The 21,566-nt window shown below is 41.1% G+C and overlaps 1 protein-coding gene across 1 annotated transcript in view; it reads left to right on the top strand.

The window, feature by feature from the left end:
* Window positions 1-318: 318 nt before the first annotated feature.
* The window catches only part of LOC126204000 (phenoloxidase 2-like), a 274,659-nt gene continuing 253,411 nt past the window's right edge, over window positions 319-21,566 (top strand). The window contains exon 1 of the mRNA XM_049938431.1: window positions 319-378. Coding sequence (XP_049794388.1) covers window positions 319-378 — 60 coding nt within the window. The remainder of the gene's footprint in view (window positions 379-21,566) is intronic.

Here is a 21,566-nt window from a genome sequence, read left to right as displayed (position 1 = left end):
AGTGGACTCAAGATATTTCTTTTTATGAAGTAACATACATATACAATCCTAGAATAAAATTGCAGTATACTTATCTGATACCAATAACTGTATTTCAGTTTGTTAAGTTTTATTATAATATTCAGTCCTACAGGTATATTCTTTATTTTGTGGAAAGTAAAACATTACATCACTGTGTTTGAGACAGTACAAGGAAAACCCAAGTGTATGGCCTTGATCAAGAGAAACTTTGGCCCTTCTCCCATGTTTGCTCTTGGCAGGCAATATATATAACCAGTGGGCTAATGCGGCACCAGTAACAGCCAAGTAAGTGACAACATGGAAACCAGACTACTAGTAAGCTTCTCCCTACTCTGTCTGTTCAGTCATCATGTGCAGGTAAAATGCTGTAACACATTAAATCTACTCTTCTAGAAGTACCATTTTACAACTTATTTACAATGAATGCTTTACTGCACTGAATTTGTCCAGAAGTCAGATTGTACTAATACTTGCATTATTTGATATTGAGAAATGCATCAATGGAGTAGAAGGAGTTAGGCACCAGTAAATCCTTTAGGCCCCTCTTAAACTGAACTTTATTGGTAGTTAAACTTCTTATGGCTGCCGACAAGTTATTGAAAGTGTGTGTCCCTGAATAATGAACACATTTCTAGACCAAAGTAAGTGACTTTAAATCTTCGTGAAGATTATTATTTTTAGCACTGATTTCATAAACTGAGCTGTTGCTTTGAAAAATAAAAGTGTTTTTAATGACATTTCATTCAGAAAAATATTAAGAAGCAGTAGTTAGTATCCATGGTTCCTTAAACAGACCTCTACAGGATGTTCTCGAGTACACACAAAAAATAATTCTTATTACACATAGGACAAATTTCATTGTGCTGTTTTTTGTTGCATTGAGATAGTGCAGAATTCTCTTCACTGTTGTCTAATGAGTCATACCAGAAATGTTACAGAATCAACACACAAACCTGTGGCATGTATAAGATCCAGTCTGGTTTCATTGTTTATCTTTCTTCCTTGCTTTATAAATCATTTCATTGGCCAGGATTTGACTTTTATCAAGAATCATTGAGACTTAACTGCAATTCTGTGTATTGTGCTTATTCAGGACCTGGTTCTTGTAATGAGTATGAGCCCTCCAAGAAAGCCAGTGTTTTGCAACACTCATGATGCAAATACATAAACAATTTGAAACATCTTTTGTACAGGCTTCTTCTGTTGAGAATTATTGCTGGAAATCATCTGTCACCTACACTAACTGTAGTTTTATCCAGAATCATTGGGACTAGAATGCAGTTCTACATATTGTGCTTATTCAGGATCTGATTCATGTAATGAGTTTGAGCCCTCCAAAGAAGCTTGTGTTTCGCAACACTTATAAAGCAAATGTGTAAACGGTTCTAAACATCTTTTGGGTTGTCTTCTTCTGTTGAGAATTATTGCTGGAAATCACCTATCATCCACATTTATTGTGATTATGGACAATGATTTCCATGATGATAAACTTCAAGATTTGCATTTGATCTCTTGAAATTCAAACTTAACATTGTCTTATCCAGCTTAAGATTCAAGCAGTTACTTGTTTTATACCATTTTTTTTTTTTTTTTTTTTTTTTTTTGTAAAGACTGCAGACATCTGTATCTTGAATTAGTTTAGTTGTGAGATCAATCTCTGAAACTTTCACATAAATTTATTCATCTTGTAGACAGCTCCTTTATATGTGGCACCATGTTCAAAGCTGTACTTAAAGCTTCCATTGCAGCAGTATGTAAATTTCATAATCTCTCGTCTTGCAGATTAGCATTAGATGCTGACTTTCCTTCACCAGATCATTTATGCAACTCACTCAATTTCTACATTTTAGTAGTAAGAGACTCTGCTCCATCAAGATTCTATGTTGCATTATTCATAGGCTCAGAGATCAAAAACAGTCAAAGGAATCTTTTCTATCATTTGTGTACCGAAACCAAATATTTGCTTAATTTTTGTACATAAAGTGCTTTCATTATTTTAATATCTTCTTTGTACCATCCCAATAACACAAGTGTGTATGCAGCTGATTTCTTCTGCAAAATTATTCCCTTTGCTTGCTACAATACCTTATCAACAGAGATTCACCTTGGTTGAATTTAATCCACACAGCTAGTATGACACATAGAGCTGCACTAGAATCTTTATAACAGTCTGTTATAATAGAATGACCTGACACTGTAAAGAATGTCGTATTTGTTGTTGACCTTGTTGATGGCCTACAGTCTTGGTTATGTTCCCACACTTCTTCAGTAAATGGCCATATTTATTACAACTGCGACATCTTGATTGTTCAAGAATGTGACATGTGTCATTCTAGTTATTCTTCCTCTCACTGTGAAGAATAAATGTCATCTCTTACATCATGCTGTAACTTTGTATTAATTGAATCTTCTGTGATGAGAATATTCAAATTTTCCAAACCCATGATTGTTGTGTGAAATTGTTGAGGCCTTTGTGGCCACTTGTTTACATATTGCCTGCTGGCTCCTGTATTTGAATATTTGGCTGAAGTTTGTTTAATTATTTTCCTTATACTTTACCAGTATAGTTGAAAGGCAAAATGTGAGGAATGTCCTTTAACAGACTTCAGCCGAAGATTGATCCCAAGACTGAGGCCAAGAGAAGATACACCATAATTGTTGGCTTGTACCTTTCAGGTAGCGCAACAGATTTCTTGCCTTGATAAATGAACAAAGTTATCCTTCCATGCTTTATCACATCACTTACATACAGTAGCTTTTTTTCATTTATAATGATGTTAATATTTCTCTTCTGGAACTCTGTATTCATTATAATTATCCCCATCATCTCCAGTATTTTTACCAGTGCAAAGATGCGAACAAATTATCTTTTATTACATTCCTTCTGCTACTAGGGAATAGCACAGTAAGCTTTATGATGATATATTCAGGAAATATTTGAGTCTCTAGTCAATGTGCATGCTTTCCCAGGTACAGAAGTCTATTGAACAGATATTTGGTGTCTACATCCACTTCATTTTTATGCCAAATTTATGCAGCCTACTAGCCTTGAATTGTGAAAACTGACATGTGGCATTAATGGGAAAGAGCTGTTTATCAGTTGCAAGGTTTTTATCCAGACTGTAAAGCAGGGAACAGTTTTCAGTGAAGTGATTCCTTATTTTTGACACCGTAGAAAACTTGTGTGTTTTAAGTCTTATTGAACCTTGTTCCCTGATATCAAAGCATATTAATTTTGTAATATCTCTAAATTTGTCTCCTGACACTTTGTTGTGAAAGAACGGTGTTCTGCAGTTGCCTGTGGTCTTTTGTCTCAGTGCACAATATTGTATCTTTTAGCATTATATCATCTGCCTTTGTAGCATCAAATGTCATCCCTCTCTGAATAATATTCTGGGTTTGGTGGTGTTTACCCTAATGCTGATGCAACTTGTGTGGACACGTGACTACTGCTTACACTTGATTCAGTGCTATCTGAAATATAATAACCACTACTCATTTTTACTTGTCTTTCAGTTTCTCTGTCTTTGAACTCTTGCTCTTGAACTTAAGTGCAGGTGTTCTAAATATTCCATTACATCCTGACGCTTTGCAGGTCATTTTCAATATCTGTACCACTGCTTGCACACTAACATACACTTTTGGTATAGTAGTAAGCAATGATCATCTGAGGAGCTTCAGCATACAATGTAACATCATGTCACAAGCATGTGCAATGCAAGTGAGTATTTGCAGTACTCTCACATGACATAACAGTTAAATTGACCACCACCTAAGATCTGGGAACACAATGGGGAAAGAAAAATTCAGGCCTACAATTTTTGCAGTATAATCTCCGTTGAAAAGAAATAAAAGTCATAAAATTTCAAAGTATTATAAAAAATATCTTTGATATAGGTGGACTAAAGTTCAAAATGTCAAATTTGATCAATTCTGCAGTTTTGATATTAATGGGCCAAAAAAAAACATGAAAATCACTTGGTGTGAAATCTGAGCTAGGAGGGTGTCCTAATACAGTCCATCGGAAAAGCTGGACCAAATCATGCACAGCTGATGCCTTATGTGGTCGACTGTTGCTGCACAATAACACAACAGATTTCAATAGCAGTGCCCGTCTTTTCCTCCAAGTCACCTTCTGCAGTGATTCCAGCATGACACAATAACTGGCAGCATTCACGATATCTTCGTGGATGAGGAAACCAACTAGCAGCACACCTTGCATAACTCAAAAGATTATGACCACAACTGACTTCATGGATACCATTGCTTTCAACTTTTTTGGGAGGTAGACAAACAGCTTCTCCATGACAATTGGTGCTTTCTTCATCTTAGGTGTCACATGATGCACCCATGCCTATCCCTGTGCTGATATTGTGAAGTGTAGATTTACCTTGTCTGTAGCACTGCTGCCATTTATTTTGAACAACCAGTGATTGTTTTAGACAGCTCAGTCAGGTGCTAACCTCAACTTGTGAAACACTAAGAGAGTAAATTATTTGTCTGTCAGCATATGATTAACTAGAACCAGCAACAGGCTGACTGTTTTCAAGTAGCTTGAATTTGTCTTTAATAAAACTGATGTGGAAAATCCTCATCTAAAAGAAAAGAGGGATAATTTTTAATCTTTCTTTGTACCTATTGTCTTCATTCAAATTTTAGTAGTGAATGGATAGAGGGTGTGCATGTTGACACAGGAGGAGCTGGCCACAGCTCACAAACAATTAAATATGTTATTGGCTGTGATCAGCCATCTGCAGGCAGCTGCTTCAGGTTCTAGTGGTGACAAAGAAACTGATATGTCACATAGCACACCTCAGGTGTCACACTTTTCACCCACGGGCTGTGCTGCTGAGGCCCCTTACAGTGTGCCTGTGGTGTAGATTTACCCTGTTTGTAGCTCTACTGTTGTTTGTTTTGAACAACCAGTGATTGTTTTAGATGGCACATTTAGACAGGAGAAATATGTTGTTGGCCATGGTCAGCTGTCTTCATGCTGCTGCCTCGGAGTGTAGTGATGGTGGAAAAACTTGCATTTTGTGTGAGACACAGTTTTGCACATTTCACCCTCAGTTTCTATTGCCAAGGCACCTAACAGCATGCCTGATGTCTGGAAACCTCACTAACCACAGAATGAGTGGCATGTTGTAACATGTTTGTGGCACTAGAAGCAGAGAGTCAATGTGGGGACTGACCATCTGCCCTCACACATCCACCCTGTGAGTGATAAAGTGGCCACTCCTGCAGGAGTATGCAAGCAGGCACACACGGAAGGCGTTTGTTAGTTATCAAGAGCTCCAGTGGCATATTATGGAGCTTCTTAGGGAAATAGTACCCAAGACTGGAAAGAAGCCCAGTGTGTGCTCACTGCAAGGGGGGGGGGGGGCATCTTAAATGTGGATGATGCCCTGCCTGCAGCTTCAAGTTGTGGTTTATGTCATTGCAAATATTGCCTATTGCCCGGGTTCTGCAGCCATCCTCAATTCGTACATGCAGCTGGCGGAAGTGGTGAAGACCAATGACCTCTCTTGTGGGTTGTAACCCATTCTTGAATACTGTTGAAGTGTTTGTGATCCCCACCAGGCAGCATTAAAGGAAGACATGGAAGCAATTCAGAAGCATGCTGCTAAATATGTTATCGACAGCTGCAAGCAATGAACGAGTATTACACAATTGCCCCCTGATCTCAAATGGGATCTGTGGTGGGAAAACAGCATTCATTTCACAACATACTATTGAGAAAATTTAGAGAACAGGCATTTGAGGATCACTGCAGAATTATTCTACTGTCACCAGCATATATTTTGCCATTTTGCATAAGGACCATGAAGAGATGATAAGAGAAATTAGGGCTTGTACTGCATGTACGGGGTGAAAAGTATTTAAACTGACTAACTCTGGGGGGTTGTAGGGGACATCAAAACAAATATTTTTCCCTAATGTCATTTTTTCCTATGAGGATTCTTTAAACCGGTGGGGCCATATTACGCTCGTCAGTTGCTAGAGGCCGTATTACCATCTTCAGTTGTAGGCAGCTGCTGTCCACCAGTGTAGTAGTGCATTGTCTCTGTTTACTAATGGAGCGATACACCTGGAGTTACTACACTGATATGGTTGGTGCGTACTACGTAGTGCACCACAACGGACGATCTGCACGGCAGGTTTATCAACAACAATATCCTAATCGCCGTATCCAACATCATACAACCTTTGCTGCTGTGTACCAACGTCTGGTTGAGACCGGGTCATTTAGCAGAGTACGTGGACAGGGACACCATCGCATGGTAAGAACGCTGCAATTTGAGGAAGCTGTCTTGCAGCATGTGGAGCGGGATCCTTCAATCAGCACTTGTGCAATTACACATAACATGGGGACGAATCAGACGAATGTAAGAACAGTCTTTCAAGAGCAATTATTACGTCCCTTTCACTTACAGCGTGTCCACAGCCTGGAACCAGTTGATTATCCATCCAGAGCAGTTTCTGCAGCGGTACTTAGAACAGTGTGAAATGCATCCTACATTTCCATCCTCTGTGTTGTTTACCAATGAAGCAACTTTTGGGCTTCATGGAGTCTTCAGCATACACAATTCGCGTGTTTGGAGTGAGGATAACCCACATGACACAGTTACCTGTGCTCATCCAGTGCGGTTCTTCGTTAATGTGTGGGTCAATGTTGTTGGGGACTGTTTAATTGGGCCATATCTGCTACCTAGGCCATTAAATGGCAGGCACTATTACAATTTTCTCACCAGAGCATTGCCAGAATTGTGTGAAGATGTCCCGCTCCCTACAAAACAATGCATGTGGTTCCAACATGACGGGGCACCAGCACATTTCAGTCGTCGTGTGCATCGATTCCTGGACCGACAGTTCCCAGAATTATGGATTGGCAGAGGTGGTCCTGTACCATGGCCTGCTTGATCCCCAGATATGTCCCCTCTGGACTTTTTTGTGTGGGGAGAGATGCGCAACCTTGTTTATGCAACTCCTGTTGCATCAGAAGAGGATCTGGTTGCCTGAATAGTAGCAGCAGCAGGAACAATTCAAGATACTTCTGGGGTTTTTGCCCATGTCAGACAGAACATGATCTGACGGTGTAACCTTTGTTTACGTGTCCATGTAGGCATTTTTGAAAATCTACTGTAATTGAAATTGAGTTGTGTTAATGTGTTGTCTCTTGGTCATAAAAAATGGAAAAGTGTTTGTTTAATTAATTTGCCGCCAGAGAAATCTTCCTCAACCGGTTTAAATACTCCTCATAGGAAAAAATGACATCAGGGAAAAATATTTGTTTCGATGTCCCCTACACCCTCCCAGAGTTGGTTGATTTAAATACTTTTCACCCTGTATAGACAGTCATTTTTCTCACTTTACATTTATGAGTGGAACAGTGTAGAGAATGAATAGTAGTGGTACAACATAACATCTGCCATGCACTATATGGTGGCTTGTGGAGCAAGTACGTAGAGGTAGAATGCCTGGAACACCCTGTGCCTGAAACGACATACGTGCTGTATAGAAAACCACATTTATGTGACGTCATTGTCATCTGAGAGATACTGCGGTACTCAGCAAGAAATGCTTTCCAGTAGTTCAGTTTGTTGTGCTACATATCTGCTATACTATCAATGGAGATGTTGTGTTCATAAATAATCTGCATGAATCAACCTTTTGACAAGGCTCACTGTATCACCTGGTTTGGATGTGTTAAGGCCACCCTGACTTTTACTTGTCTTCCATATCTGTTCTGTCTTTATCAAATTCATAACATGAAAACTACACCTGTCCTAATAACATTACACTTTCTCTGTACACATCCACTAATTCAGTAACTGTCGCTGAATTGTAGCTTTCAGTCCAAAGACCTTATAACGCTTTGTACTTCAATCACCAACCTGACATAAATTAAAGACTCCTTATTGAAACTGTATTTCAAAGTACAACAGCAGATCTACCTTCATCTACTCTTTGATCTTCTCTTCTGTTTAGAGATAGAGGTCAGTTTGCATCGGTATTTATACACCAATGAGAGCTCTTACTACTTTACTTATTGAACGATCACAGATATAACTTTGACAATATTATGAAAAGGAAAGTTGCTACTCACCATGTAGTGGAGATGCTGAGTCACTGATAGGCACAACAAAAAGACTGTCACAAATTAGCTTTCGGCCAGTAAGACCTTCGTCAAAAATAGAGGGGACACACACACACACACACACACACACACACACACACACACACACACACATGAATGTAGCTCACACACACATGACTGCAGTCTCTGGCAACTGGAGCCACACTGCAAGCAGCAGCACCAGTGCATGATGGGAGTGGCAGCAGGGTGGGTGTAAGGAGGAGTCTGGGGCGGGGAGCCAGAGGGATAGTAAGGTGGGGGGGTGGACAGTGAAGTGCTGCTGGGGCGTGCACAGGGACATGGTGGAGAGAGGGTAGGGCAGCTATGTGCAATCTGGAAGCTAGACGGTGGTCAAGGGAGAAGTGAGGAGGGAGGAGGGGGGCGGGTTTAGTCGAAAAGGAGAGAAGTAAAAAGACTGGGTGTGATTGTGGAATGAGGGCTGTGTAGTACTTTAATGGGAACAGGGAAGGGGCTGGATGTGTGTGGACAATGACTAACGAAGGTTGAGGCCACGGGGTTATGGGAATGAAGGATATATTGCAGGGAAAGTTCCTACCTGCACAATTCAGAAAAGTTGGTCTTGGTGGGAAGGATCCATATGGCACAAGCTGTGAAGCAGTCATTGAAATGAAAGATGTCATGTTTGGCAGCCGGCTCAGCAACAGGGTGGTCCACTTGTTCCTTGGCCACAGTTTGTTGGTGGCCATTCCTGTGGACAGACAGCTTGTTGGTTGACATGCCCACATACGAGGGCCGTTCAGAAAGTAACCTCCGGTTGATTTAAAAAAATACACCAAGTTAAATAAAAATATTTTAATATATACATCTTACAATTACATCTTTGCACTATTTTTCTACATAGTCTCCATAGCGATTGAGGCACTTATCGTATCTCTTCACAAGCTTTGAAATTCCTTCTGCATAAAAATCACCCGCTTGTGCCTGGAGCCAGCCTGTGACCGCATCTTTGAGCTCTTCGTCGTCATCAAACCGCTGTGACCCGAGCCATTTCTTCAAATGCATGAAGAGGTGATAATCACTTGGCGCCAGGTCTGGGCTGTAAGGTGGATGGTTGATAACGTCCCACTTGAAGGACTCAAGAAGGGCCGTTGTTCTGCGAGCAGAGTGAGGACGGGCGTTATCGTGCAAAAAAACGATACCGGAAGTCAGCATACCACGGCGTTTGTTCTGTATAGCCCGTCGTAACTTTTTTATTGTTTCACAGTACACGTCTTGATTAATGGTCGTACCACGTTCCATGAATTCAACCAACAACACCCCTTTGGCATCCCAAAACACTGTTGCCATCAGTTTTCTGGCAGAAAAATCTTGCGAGGCTTTTCTTGGTTTGGTAGGCGAATTTGAATGTGCCCACATCTTTGATTGTTCTTTTGTCTCAGGGTTCACGTACTTAATCCAGGTTTCGTCACCGGTCACGATTCTGTTTAACAATGGTTCTCCTTCATCCTCATAACGTGACAGAAAGTCTAATGCAGAGGCCATTCTTTGAGTTTTGTGGTGGTCGGTAAGAATTTTGGGCACCCATCGTGCACAGAACTTACGGTAACCCAATCTTGCTGTTACTATCTCGTACAAGAGTGTCTTAGAAATCTGTGGAAAACCAGTAGACAACTCCGACATTGAGAAACGTCGATTTTCACGAACTTTTGCATCAACTGTCTGAACGAGTTCGTCAGTCACCATTGATGGTCTACCACTCCTCTCTTCATCATGAACGTTTTCTCGTCCACTTTTAAATAAACGTACCCATTCACGGACAACTCCTTCACTCATAACTCTTGGTCCGTACACGGCACAAAGCTCACGATGAATAGCTGCTGCAGAATATCCTTTGGCTGTAAAAAACCTTATGACAGCACGCACTTCAGATTTGGCGGGGTTTTCTATTGCAGCACACATTTCAAACTGCCACAAAAACTAAACTAGCGCAGGTACGACGTTCACTCGACGACGGCTTGATGCCGACTGACCTGTTGAGTGCGTGAACGCACAGATGGCGTCGCTACTCCCCCCACAACCCGCACTGTGACCAATCGGAGGTTACTTTCTGAACCGCCCTCGTAGAATACAGTACAGTTGTTGCAGCTTAGCATGGAGATCACATGACTGGTTTCACAGTTTGCCCTGCTTTTGATGGGATAGGTGATATTTTGTGACTGGTCTGGAGCAGTTGGTTGTGGTGGAAGGACGCATGGGACAGATCTAACATCTAGATATGTTACAGGGCCATGAGGCAAGGATTTGGGAGCAGGTGTTGTGTAGGGATGGACAAGGATACTGTGTAGGTTCGGTGGGTGCTGGGATACCACTCTAGGAGGGGAGGCAAGAATAGCGGGTAGCACATTCCTCACTTCAGGGCACGAGCAGAGTTAGTTAGAAAAGTGGCAGTGAATGTGATTCTATTGTTCCAGTCTTGGGTGGTGCTGATTCATGAGGGAAATGCTACAGTGGGGGTTTGAAAAGTTCTTGGAATCACCACGAAGGATCAGTGCTAGCGCAATGAGTTGTTCACATGATATTCATTGGACTGTTGCCTGTAAACACTTGCCACAATAGTGTTCTTGGAAGAGAACTGTGGCAGCAACAGGGCTCTGTTGTTGTTCCCATGTTAGTGATTTGCGAAGATGGAGAAAATCGAGATTTGAGCAGTGATTAAGTACTTCGTAAAGGAAGGTATGAAAGTAAAGAACATTCATGCTGATCTCCATAATACACAGGGGGACTCTGCTCCTTCATATTCAACTGTTTCCAAGAGGACGAATGAATTTAAATTTGGTTGGGAGAGCTTAGATGATGATCTGTGTAGTGGTCGGCCAAGGTGTGTCACTACTCCAGAAATCAGTGTTAAAGTGCACAAAATGGTCATGGAGGATCGCTGATTGAAAGTGCGTGAAATTGCTCACGCTTGCCACATGTCATCTGAAAGGGTACATCACATTTTAACTAAAGAATTAGAAATGATAAATCTGTGAGTTGTGTGCCGTGACTCTTGATGCTGGATCAAAAACGCATGAGAATGGATATATCGGAACAGTGTGTAGCCCATTTTAAGAGAAACGAACAAGATTTTTTGCACAGGCTTGTGACCACAGATGAAACATGGGTGCACTATTATACCCCAGAGACAAAACAACAGCCAAAGCAGTGTAAACATGCTGATTCTCCACCACAAAAGAAAGCGGGATGGGCCATGGCATCAGTGTTCTGGGATGTGAAGGGGATTCTATTTGTAGATTATCTCCCCACTGGACAAACAATTACTGGAGAATACTATGCTAACCTCCTGGACAAATTGGAAATAAATATATGTGAAAAATGTCCAGATTTAGCAAGGAAGAATGTCATCTTCCATCAAGACAATGCACACCCACACACATGTGCCGTCGCCATGGCAAAATTACACGAACTAAGGTATGAATTGTTGCCACACCCACCTTATTCACCTGATGTGGCTCTGTCAAACTTACATCTCTTTCCAGACCTGAAAATTTTCCTTCATTGGTGAAGATTCACTTCAAATGAAGAAGTGATAGCCAAAGTTGACAACTATTTTGCAGGCCTGGAGTAAACTCATTTTCGAAATGGGATGGAGGCACTTGAACATTGTTGGACCAAGTGCATTAATCTACAAGGAAAAATAAAAAAAAGTTCCAGTGATGTAAGTACTTTTGTTCTATTCTGTTCCGAGCACTTTTCAAACCGCCCTCGTATTCTGTGGCCAGATAGTGGGAATTTGGGAGGTGGTGGGTGACTGGAGAGATAAGGCATGGGAAATCTGTTTTTGTACAAGGCTGGGAGGGTAATAACAATCTGTAAAGGTGTCAGTGAGACCCTTGGTGTATTTGGAGATGGGCCACTCGTCACTACAGATGTGAAGGCAATGGGTGGGCAGGCTGTATGGAGGAGACATCTTGGTATGGAATGGGTGACAGCTGTTGAAGTGGAGATATTGCTAGTGGTTGGTGGGTTTGATATGGACAGATGTAGTGATGTAGCCAACTTTGAGTGGGAGGTCAACATTCAGTAAGGTGGCATGTTTGGTTAAGTAGGACCAGGTGAAGTGAACGGGGGAAAGGTTTTGAGGTTCTGGGGGAATGTGGATAGGGTGTCCCCACCCGTGATCTGTGTCATGATGAGGCCATCAATGAATCTGAACCAGGTGAGGGGTTTAGAATTCTGGGTGTTTAGGAAGGGTTCATCTAGATGGCTCATGAATAGGTTGACATGCAGGTGCCTATAGCCGTACCCTGAATTTGTTTGTTGGTAATGCCTTCAAAGGAGGAGAAGTAATTGTGAGTGAGGATATAGTTGGTCATGGTGACTAGGAAGGAGGTTGTTGGTTTGGAGTCCATTGGGAGTTACAAAATGTAGTGTTCAATAGCGGTAAGGCCATGTAAAGGGAGGTGGCATCATAGTGACAAGCAGGGCACCATGTGGTAAGGGGCAGGAACTGTGGAGAGTCAGTGGAAGAAGTGGTTGGCATCTTTTATATGGGAGGGTAGGTTCTGGGTAATGGGTTGAAGGTGTTGGTCTACAAGGGCAGAGATTCTCTCAGTGGTGGCTCAGTAACCGGCCACAATGGGGCGTCCTGGGTTGTTGGGTTTATGGACTTTAGGATGCATGTAGAAGTAGGATTGCGGGGAGTGGTAGGGGTGAGCAGAGAGATGGAGTCTGGGGGGAGGTTCTGGGGTAGGCCTAAGGATTTGAGGAGTGACTAGAGGTCCTGCTGGATTTCCGGAATGGGGTTATTGTGGCAACGTTTGTAGATATAGCTGACAACTGGCAAAGTCCTTTTGCCAGTAATCCTTGCAGTTCAAAACAACAGTGGTGGTGCCTTTGTCCTCAGGTAGGATTATAAGATTGGGATCAGTTTTTAGATGGTGCACTGCAGTTCTTAAGACCAATGTTTAACCCTGTGTAACTCAGTTCACTCCTTCATCCAACTGTGATGCACCCCCACTGCCCCCAAATCACCCTCTGTTAAATTTCCAGAATTTCTTAACCTCAAACCTTGCTTCACCATCAGTCCCTAAATCCCTCAACAACTAATGTTACATTAGCAGAAATAAATGCAGTCCCTCTCGAAATATATCAAGGGTCTCACTGAAGTCTTCACAGACCATAATTATCTTCCCAACCTTGTACAAAAACAAATCTCCTGTGCCAAATCTTTCCAGTCTCTCACCACTTCCCAGTCTCACCATCCAGCCACAGAGGAGCATTACCCTTGTAATTCAGTACGACCCACTGTAGGGAAGCAGCCTACTCACGCCTTATAAAATTCACATCAGTCTTTCCATTGTATGCCAGCCAGTCTGCTGTAACTAGCTCTGACATCATAAATGTTGCGCAATACTTTAAACATCAAGTAAATAACCTGAAACGTTTCTAGCATGTCAGGAGTAATACAAAATCAATATGTGTTGGATATCACTTCAATAACTTTTACCATTTTCGAAATTTGGATATTTTTCTGTAAAAATCATTGGCGCAACAGAAAAGAGCTAGAAACTTAAAAATTTATATTTAGATTCCTTTTGCATAATAATTTAGTAGAAACAGTATTCTGGATATCACAATTTAAAATTTTAGTTGAAAGTCATGATTTTCTGGTTTTTATCTTAAAAATTAAGGAAGCAAGATAGATTAAGTAGGCGAATAAATAAAGCTAGGATGTTTAAATTTAAGTAGAAGGGAGATCTGCTATAATCATAAAGATGTGAGAAGTTTCAACTGAATAACTATAAAACTATAGCGATAGCGTATCTCCAAAGGGCAAGTTCAGAGCTCGTCTACTGCGTGTAGTGTAATTAAATTAATTATCTCGCCCAAAATATTTGACTTAGCCACATCAGACTTTTATTATAATTACTTACCTGTGTGCTGATTGCACATTTAAATTGAGAGCTTCATTGGCCATCAGCAAAGGAAGCAATGATTTATTCGATAACTCAAAGTGGTGCATTACTAGCCCAGCAGCTAGTCGGGAGAGCAGATTTGATCAGGCGTTCCCTTAGCCGTCCGTACCGCAGCTTTATATGCAAGAATGCTGCGCGAGAAGAAGGAAGGCCCCAGTTCTCTCCAGGCGCTGATTAGCACACCACCTGTGCCGGGAGTTGCGTCACGTCAATATCGCTGATACCTCAGATGCAGTAATAAGTTACTCGGGATACGTGTAACCATGAAATCGTTTTCGAGTGAAGTGTTAATTTTGGGATGACGTTAATGATCTATCTTTAGTTTGCGTATGTCGTATATTCACGTGCCGCCGCAGGACAGACATTCTACCATTATTTAGCGTGGCGTTTTATGAACATTATCATCAAATTATGGCGAGTATTCACTTAAACATTTAATTTGAACAGTTATAGTGGCATCAGTGCATTAGACTCTGAACTGCTCTGGTAGTTGGATTGTGTGGATTCTTTTTGGTCTGTGACTTTCAGAATATAGTGAACATTTTAGTGAGAATGGTTTTTGATTATGAATCCCAGACAATCTCCTAATTCCTCAGAGCTATAAGCTGTAGCTATAAATGTATTTCTCAGATGAAGTGGGCACTGGGAATTCTAATTACAGGCTTCACGTTTTGCTAATCACTTTCTGGTTGCCAATATTGTAGTTAGAGAGCAAGTGTTGAGAACGGCAAACAGCATGAATAAATACAAAACATTTATTCTATTATTCCACCTGCCACCCCACACCACGACTGGAGCAACTGAATTACATTCTCTGCCAGGGTTTCAACTATTTCTTGTCGCGCCCTGAAATGAGAAATGTCCTGCCCACTATCCTTCCCACCCCTCCCACAGTGGTATTCCACTGTCCTCTGAACCTACACAATATATTCGTCCATCCCTGGACAGCTCCTGCTCCCAGCCCCTTACCTCAGGCTCATAGCCCTGTAACAGACATAGATGCAAGACCTGTCCCATACATCCTCCCACCACCACCTACTCCTGTCCAGTCACAAACATCATCTATCCCATCAAAGGCCAGGCTACCTATGAAACCAGTCTTCTGATCTACAAGCTAAGCTGCAATCCCAGCCTCCTCCTTACCCCCCACTCAGTTGCTACTCACATCAAGCACTGGTGCTGCTGCTCACAATGTGGCTCCACTTACCAGAGACTGCAGTCGTGTGTGTGGGAGTTGCATTTGTGTGTGTGTGTGTGTTTGGGGGGGGGGGGGAGGGGGGTCTGTCATCTGTTTTTGATGAAGGCCTTACTGGCCGAAAGCTAATTTGTGACAGTCTTTTTGTTGTGCCTATCTGCGACTCAGCATCTCTGCTACATGGTGAATAGCTACTATCATTTTCATAATATTGTTACATTCCATCCTGGATTTCTTGTTGATTAAACATAAATTTGATATGGATACAAAACATGAAATATTATGTAATGACACTATGAATATTTAAAGACTCTAAGGATATGAGTATGAATCCCTAAACCCACAGTTTCAGTGACTGAAACAAATTGTACTATGCAAGTTCTACAGATGTGAGGTAAGGTCTCAGAACTGATAAAATTGGTTAAGCATACTGAAATACATGCAAAGAAGTTATATCTGAACAAATCTTATATTACATTGTACTCAGATATTAAAAATATATGACTGTAAAGATGAAAACAGTACACAAAGTGAGCTCTAGCACAGAGTACTTTTTTTTTTTTTTTAAAAAAAGAAAACTCTGACGTTGGTGAATGTGATGAATATGAAGAAATGGGTGTAGGGGTGGTAGGCAGAGGTTCTTTAGGGGTAGTGGTGGATTGGAGGTGTGTGGGAAAAGGCACAGGAGATCTGTCTGTGGACTAGATCTGGTGGTAGTGCCTGCCTGTGGAGGCCGTGGGAGAGCTTCAGCAAACAGGGCCCACCACTCCAAGAACCAGCTACAAAAGAGTATCCCCCACATCAACCAGTACCACCCCAGACTGGATCAGCCACCGCCAAACTCTGACCAAGAGCGTGATAGGCCACCACCCTGTGCACAACATGCGGCTGAGCATAACAAGCTTGATTTCAGTGCCTGCTTCACAACTCAGACCATGTGGATCCTTCCCGCTGAAATGCGCAGATGGGAGTTATTCTTACAACACATTCTCTGCTCCCAAATTTATCCAGGTAACCTACTGTCCCCAAACGTTTCGTCCAACGGTTTCTGCTCCTTCTATCGTATCATCTTCTCCCTATTCACGTCCCCTCAATCATACTCTCCCCCCCCCCCCTCCCCCCCCAGCCTGTTATCCCTCCCCATTCCCTGCCAACCTCCAGATTGCCACTCAACACATGACAGTTGCATTTCGATCTGAGTTGCCAAAGATAGTGGTCACGTGTGTATGAGGTGTGCTTGTTTGTGTGTATGTGTTTTCTTTTCTGAAGAAGGCTTTGGCCAAAAGCTAAATTTGTAACAGTTTTTTCATTTTGATCTTATAATTAAATTTTCCTTGTGACATTTTAAGACGCGACTTTATCTACGATAATGCTGGAAGCTGAAGAAATGAATTAAAATTCATGCCATGGTCAGGACTCGAACCTAGATCTTCTTGCTTACTAGGCAGAAATCCTGACCACTACACCACCACAGCACAGTAGTCAAAATTGCTGCACAAACTACCCAAGATGATAGCCCTCCTGAACACAAACTTCAACTCATACCTTCAGCTTATTTCCCCCCTAAATTGTCACTATTGCCAGGGCTCTCTAGCATTGGAATAGCACTCCAGCATTGGACATGGTACAGGACTTCCCCATTACCTCCAACACTGGGGTGCTATTCCAATGCTGGAGAGCCCTGGCAATAGTGACAATTCAGGTGGAAAATAAGCTGAAAAAATGAATTGAAATTTGTCTTGGGGAGGGCATTTGGCTTGGGAAGTTAGTGCAGGAATGTTGACCATAGTGCTTTGGTGGTGTAATGGTCAGCATTTTTGCCTAGTAAACAAGAAGACCTCGGTTCGAATACTGGCTGTGGCATGAATTTTAATTCATTTCTTCTGCTTTCAGCATTATTGTAGTCTTTTCATTGTTCCTGCCATCAACTCAGTATGCCATCTTTATGGTGAGTAGCACTCTATCATTTTCCTAATATTATAAATTTTCCTACTGGAGTTTCCGATGTTTTAACAACACTGTGATATTTTTGTCACTTCAGTAGGCTTGTTAAATATTGTTATTGCTGTGATAGCATCTTGTCTGAGCAGTTATATACACACTGGGGATGTTTAATGCCTTAGTATATGGTTCCTCTAGGTCAGTAATCTAACTTCAACTCTTCTATCACTTTCATAACTTCATACCATACACTATCACTTCTCTTTGCATTGAGCTGTTTTCTATATTTATCTCCATTTGGGATGACAGCTACATATTAGATACCTGCTACAACACACGACTGCATAGATCAGGAGTGCTCAATCTTTTTTACTGACCATCCACTTCTGGATCTTTGTTAGTAGCAGTATTTCCTAACCAATCACCTCTTCCACAGTAATAGTGATTTATAAAGTAGGGAAGTAACTTTACTTCATAAAATTTGTAAAGCAGAGTTACAGTGAGTTAAAGTATGTAATAATAATCAATTTACAAATACTTTATTTCAAAATTTTATGAAACTCTTAATGAAAATGTTTTTAAATGAGTGCCTTCTGGTGCCCACCAAGAAACCTGGAATATCCAATAGTGGATGGTAGGGACCATGTTGACTACCACTGACATAGATGCTGTCCCTAATTGTTGCATATTGTTGCAAATGGCTCCAGAAATTTTGAATAGCGTCAAATCTGGTGCTTTTAAGGCTAAAGCAGACATCTAACTGCCCTCAACTGTTCTTTACCTTTACCAACAGTCTGGGGTTTAAGACCTGTTACCTTGGATATCCATGTTGGTAGTGTTACGGCACTCATTAAGAACATGATCATTCAGGGAACATGGCAGCCCTGTTGGCGTTTCCTCAACCAAGGAATCCTTTTTTGGCTAATTAAACTGATGTCAGAAATGAGTGGCAGCCGCTGAGGCATTCCATTGGCGGTGTCAAAAAAACTTAGTTTTGTAGCATCAAATGTATTACGGCATTTCACCAGTAATTCATATATAACGTATACAGAAACAGAAATAAACATTTATTACAACAGCACCCTTCTTAAGCACAGTGAGAGTTTGATATATTCCTGGAGAACATGATAAGAAGTGTTTGTATAAGAGAGAGAGAGAGAGAGAGAGAGAGAGAGAGAGAGAGAGGTTGCCATGTCTGCATGAGGTATAAAACATAACACTAACTCCGAAAATCTCTCTCATACACACGTATGCACGTGAGCGCACACATATCAGCAGCACAATTCTTCACTGCGGTCAATTGTATGTGGCAGATGTAAGTAGGGGGTGTTTTGATGTATGGTTGCTTAAGATACTGGTGGAGATAAAGCCTGAACTACCACATTAACGACACTGCAAATCTCAACTAACAATTGCGTTCTACCCGTTACCGAATAATTTCTGTGCTCCACTTTGCTTTGAGTTGTGCTTGATGGTTGTTTCCTTTTCTTACTTTAAAATTTGTGCAGACAGCAATCTTGCTCTCTCACAGGGTTCAAGGCCACGTGGTTTGAGGCGCCATGTCACGGATCGCATGCCCCCTCCCGCCGGAGGTTTGAGTCCTCCCTCAGGCATAGGTGTGTGTGTGTGTGTGTGTGTGTGTGTGTGTGTGTGTGTGTGTGCGTGCGTGCGTGCGTGTTGTTCTTAGCATAAGTTAGTTTAAGTAGTGTATAACTCTAGGGACTGATGACCTCAGCAGTTCCGTCCCTTAGGAATTCACACACACACACACACACACACAGGGTTTGAATACGAATCTCACAACACCTGAAAGAATCAGCGATTGATATGTCCATTATTACATCGGTTCTGCCTTTGCAGGAACACAGAACATTGGCGTAGGCTGCCATCCTTGTGAGAGGGAGGTGTGGCTTGTCCTCCTATCTGCTCTTCTCCCCTCGACAGCTAGAACTCCTCATTTGGTTTACTGCCAAAAAAGTGTCCACTACAACATGTGTGCCAGTACTGGAAATAATAGAGCATGTATAAATTATTCAAACTTGCAATCTGGATTTTGAGAAGCAAATATAATCAAATTGCAGATATTTAAAACTAAAGACACTCCAATCACCAAAAGCAGCAACTCCAAGACTTTGGGAAGACAGCTTCAAAATATTTAGTAGGAATGGTATTGGAAATCCATTCCTTGTTGGCAAATAACTCTGTCACTCTCAAATTGAAATCTTCAATTTTACACTTGAATTACTTTTCACAGGATAGCACCCATAATGCATTCAGTCGTTCTTTTTTCAAGGTGTTTCACAGAAATGTTTTACTTCTCTTGAGTGTCGAAAAGCATCATTCAGCTTCTAATGTCATCATTAGTAGCAGTTTCAAAAATTTTTAACAGTCTTGTTGAATGTGTCATAAAGTTCATCCTGTAGAATCAGTGAAGAAAATGGAACTGTGCCAGAAACTGCTCTAGCATGAACTTGCAGAAAGATTATAGAACTGGGCTACGAGAAGTTTGCATCCCGATGTATTCTAACATAATTGCTAGATGGCAGATCATACTTCTGTAGTTCTACACTGTGTTGCTCTCTGGTGGAAGGAACGTAAAGCTCTGAGCCAGACCAGCTGTGGCTTCATTCACCGCCATAAGAAGCATGTAGAAACCAATGGCCGAGCCTTTCACACAGTGCTTATGAGAGCAGACGGTGCTAGTCTGCAGTTGGCTCCAAGCTTCAGAAAACCACCATGAGAGCGCGCGCAGCAAAACACGCCTTTTCAAATCAGAAAATACATACTCCAAAACAATGTTCTACATGCAATTCTTATAGATTTCTCTTTCTTTCTTTCTTTCTTTCGGCACAGCAGCACTACCTCAGAAGCTGCCCCTGTCAGAGACACAAGAAAGTCTCCTCCAATTTATACTACCTCTTCTTGACAGTCCTGGATGGGTTTTTGCGTCCTGTAATGAATATGGAGCAACATATCTTTCATGTATCTAGAGAAAATTTTTTATCTCGCCACATTCCATGTACCTGCAGAAACATTTTTATCTAATCAGATAATATATTTTGAGCCCTCCTGTAACCTATTGGTGGGGTGCCTTTTCTCACTGTAACAGAGCAATTTTTTTGGCAGGAATGAGCAGCAGTTTATTTGAGGTAGCTATGTTACTAATAACTTTATGATGCTATTCCAGGGGAGTGTTAATGATGTGGTAGGCTGGGAAAGACAAGCATTAACATCCTGCAGCCATTCATCCCCCATAGCAATGCATTTGTAGCCACAAGACAGTGAAGAAATTTATAGTACTGGCCTATTGTGATTGTCTTTTAGCTGGAAATATAATATCTATTCCTTGTAGATCAAGATAGCTACTACCACTGTTTGAAACATGTTGTCCAGTGTGTAACAATACATTTGTGAAATGAAATGTGCCACTTCCTTAACAGCACAGTGTTTGGTATACCACAAGGCAATCACTTTCTTTTGTCTCTCAATTACACACACACACACACACACACACACACACACACACACACGCATACTACCTTCTTCCACATTATTTGCAAGTGATTGTTAGCTTTGACAAATCTATATGTGGTGTAGACACACGCATACTACCTTCTTCCATGTTACTTGCAAGTGATTGTTAGCTTTGACAAATCTATATGTGGTGTAGTTTTGTATCTGCAAGAAAAAGAAAGGGAGATATATTCAGGGCAAAAGATTGGAGTAAAAAATAAAGAGTTATGCTATGTTGAAGATAAACATAATTAAATTTCCAGACAGATTAAAAGTGTAAAACTGGAACTTGAAACTGGGTGTTTTGGAAAATTAAAAGAGAGATTTTGGTAGCCCTAAACTTTCAGTTAAGTTTGGACACAAACTCAATTGGTCCACTCGGAACTGTGCTGCCTATGAAAGACGGAGACTCAGCTTTGAGGTCATCTCTGTCAGAACTTCATTTGTGATATCATAAATGGTTATTCAGCAGAGAATAATATGTGATGCCAAGCTTCTTTCTCAGTAATCATTGGAAATACTGAAAAGTGAAATGGATGTATAATTGGAATTTATTCTCCTATTGTCATTTTTGTAGGTGGATGTTACAACTGCATACTTTGGTCACTAAAGGTGACACTCCAAATAATAGAATGTAATATATTTTGTATGAAATTTTTGTGACATGCAAAAACTCGATTAAAAATGTGTGACTAAATAATGTGATATAATTATTCATTGCCTCGATTGGTGTATATGAAAAAAGTCCTTTATAGATCATTCTAAGTTGTGAAGCAGAATTATGTAATATATTTTGTATGAAATTTTAGTGACATACGAA

Source organism: Schistocerca nitens, chromosome 9, assembly GCF_023898315.1.
Source record: "Schistocerca nitens isolate TAMUIC-IGC-003100 chromosome 9, iqSchNite1.1, whole genome shotgun sequence".
NCBI lineage: Eukaryota > Metazoa > Arthropoda > Insecta > Orthoptera > Acrididae > Schistocerca > Schistocerca nitens.
The sequence above is the reverse complement of the archived record's forward strand: the minus strand, read 5'-3'. Positions and strand labels throughout refer to the sequence as shown.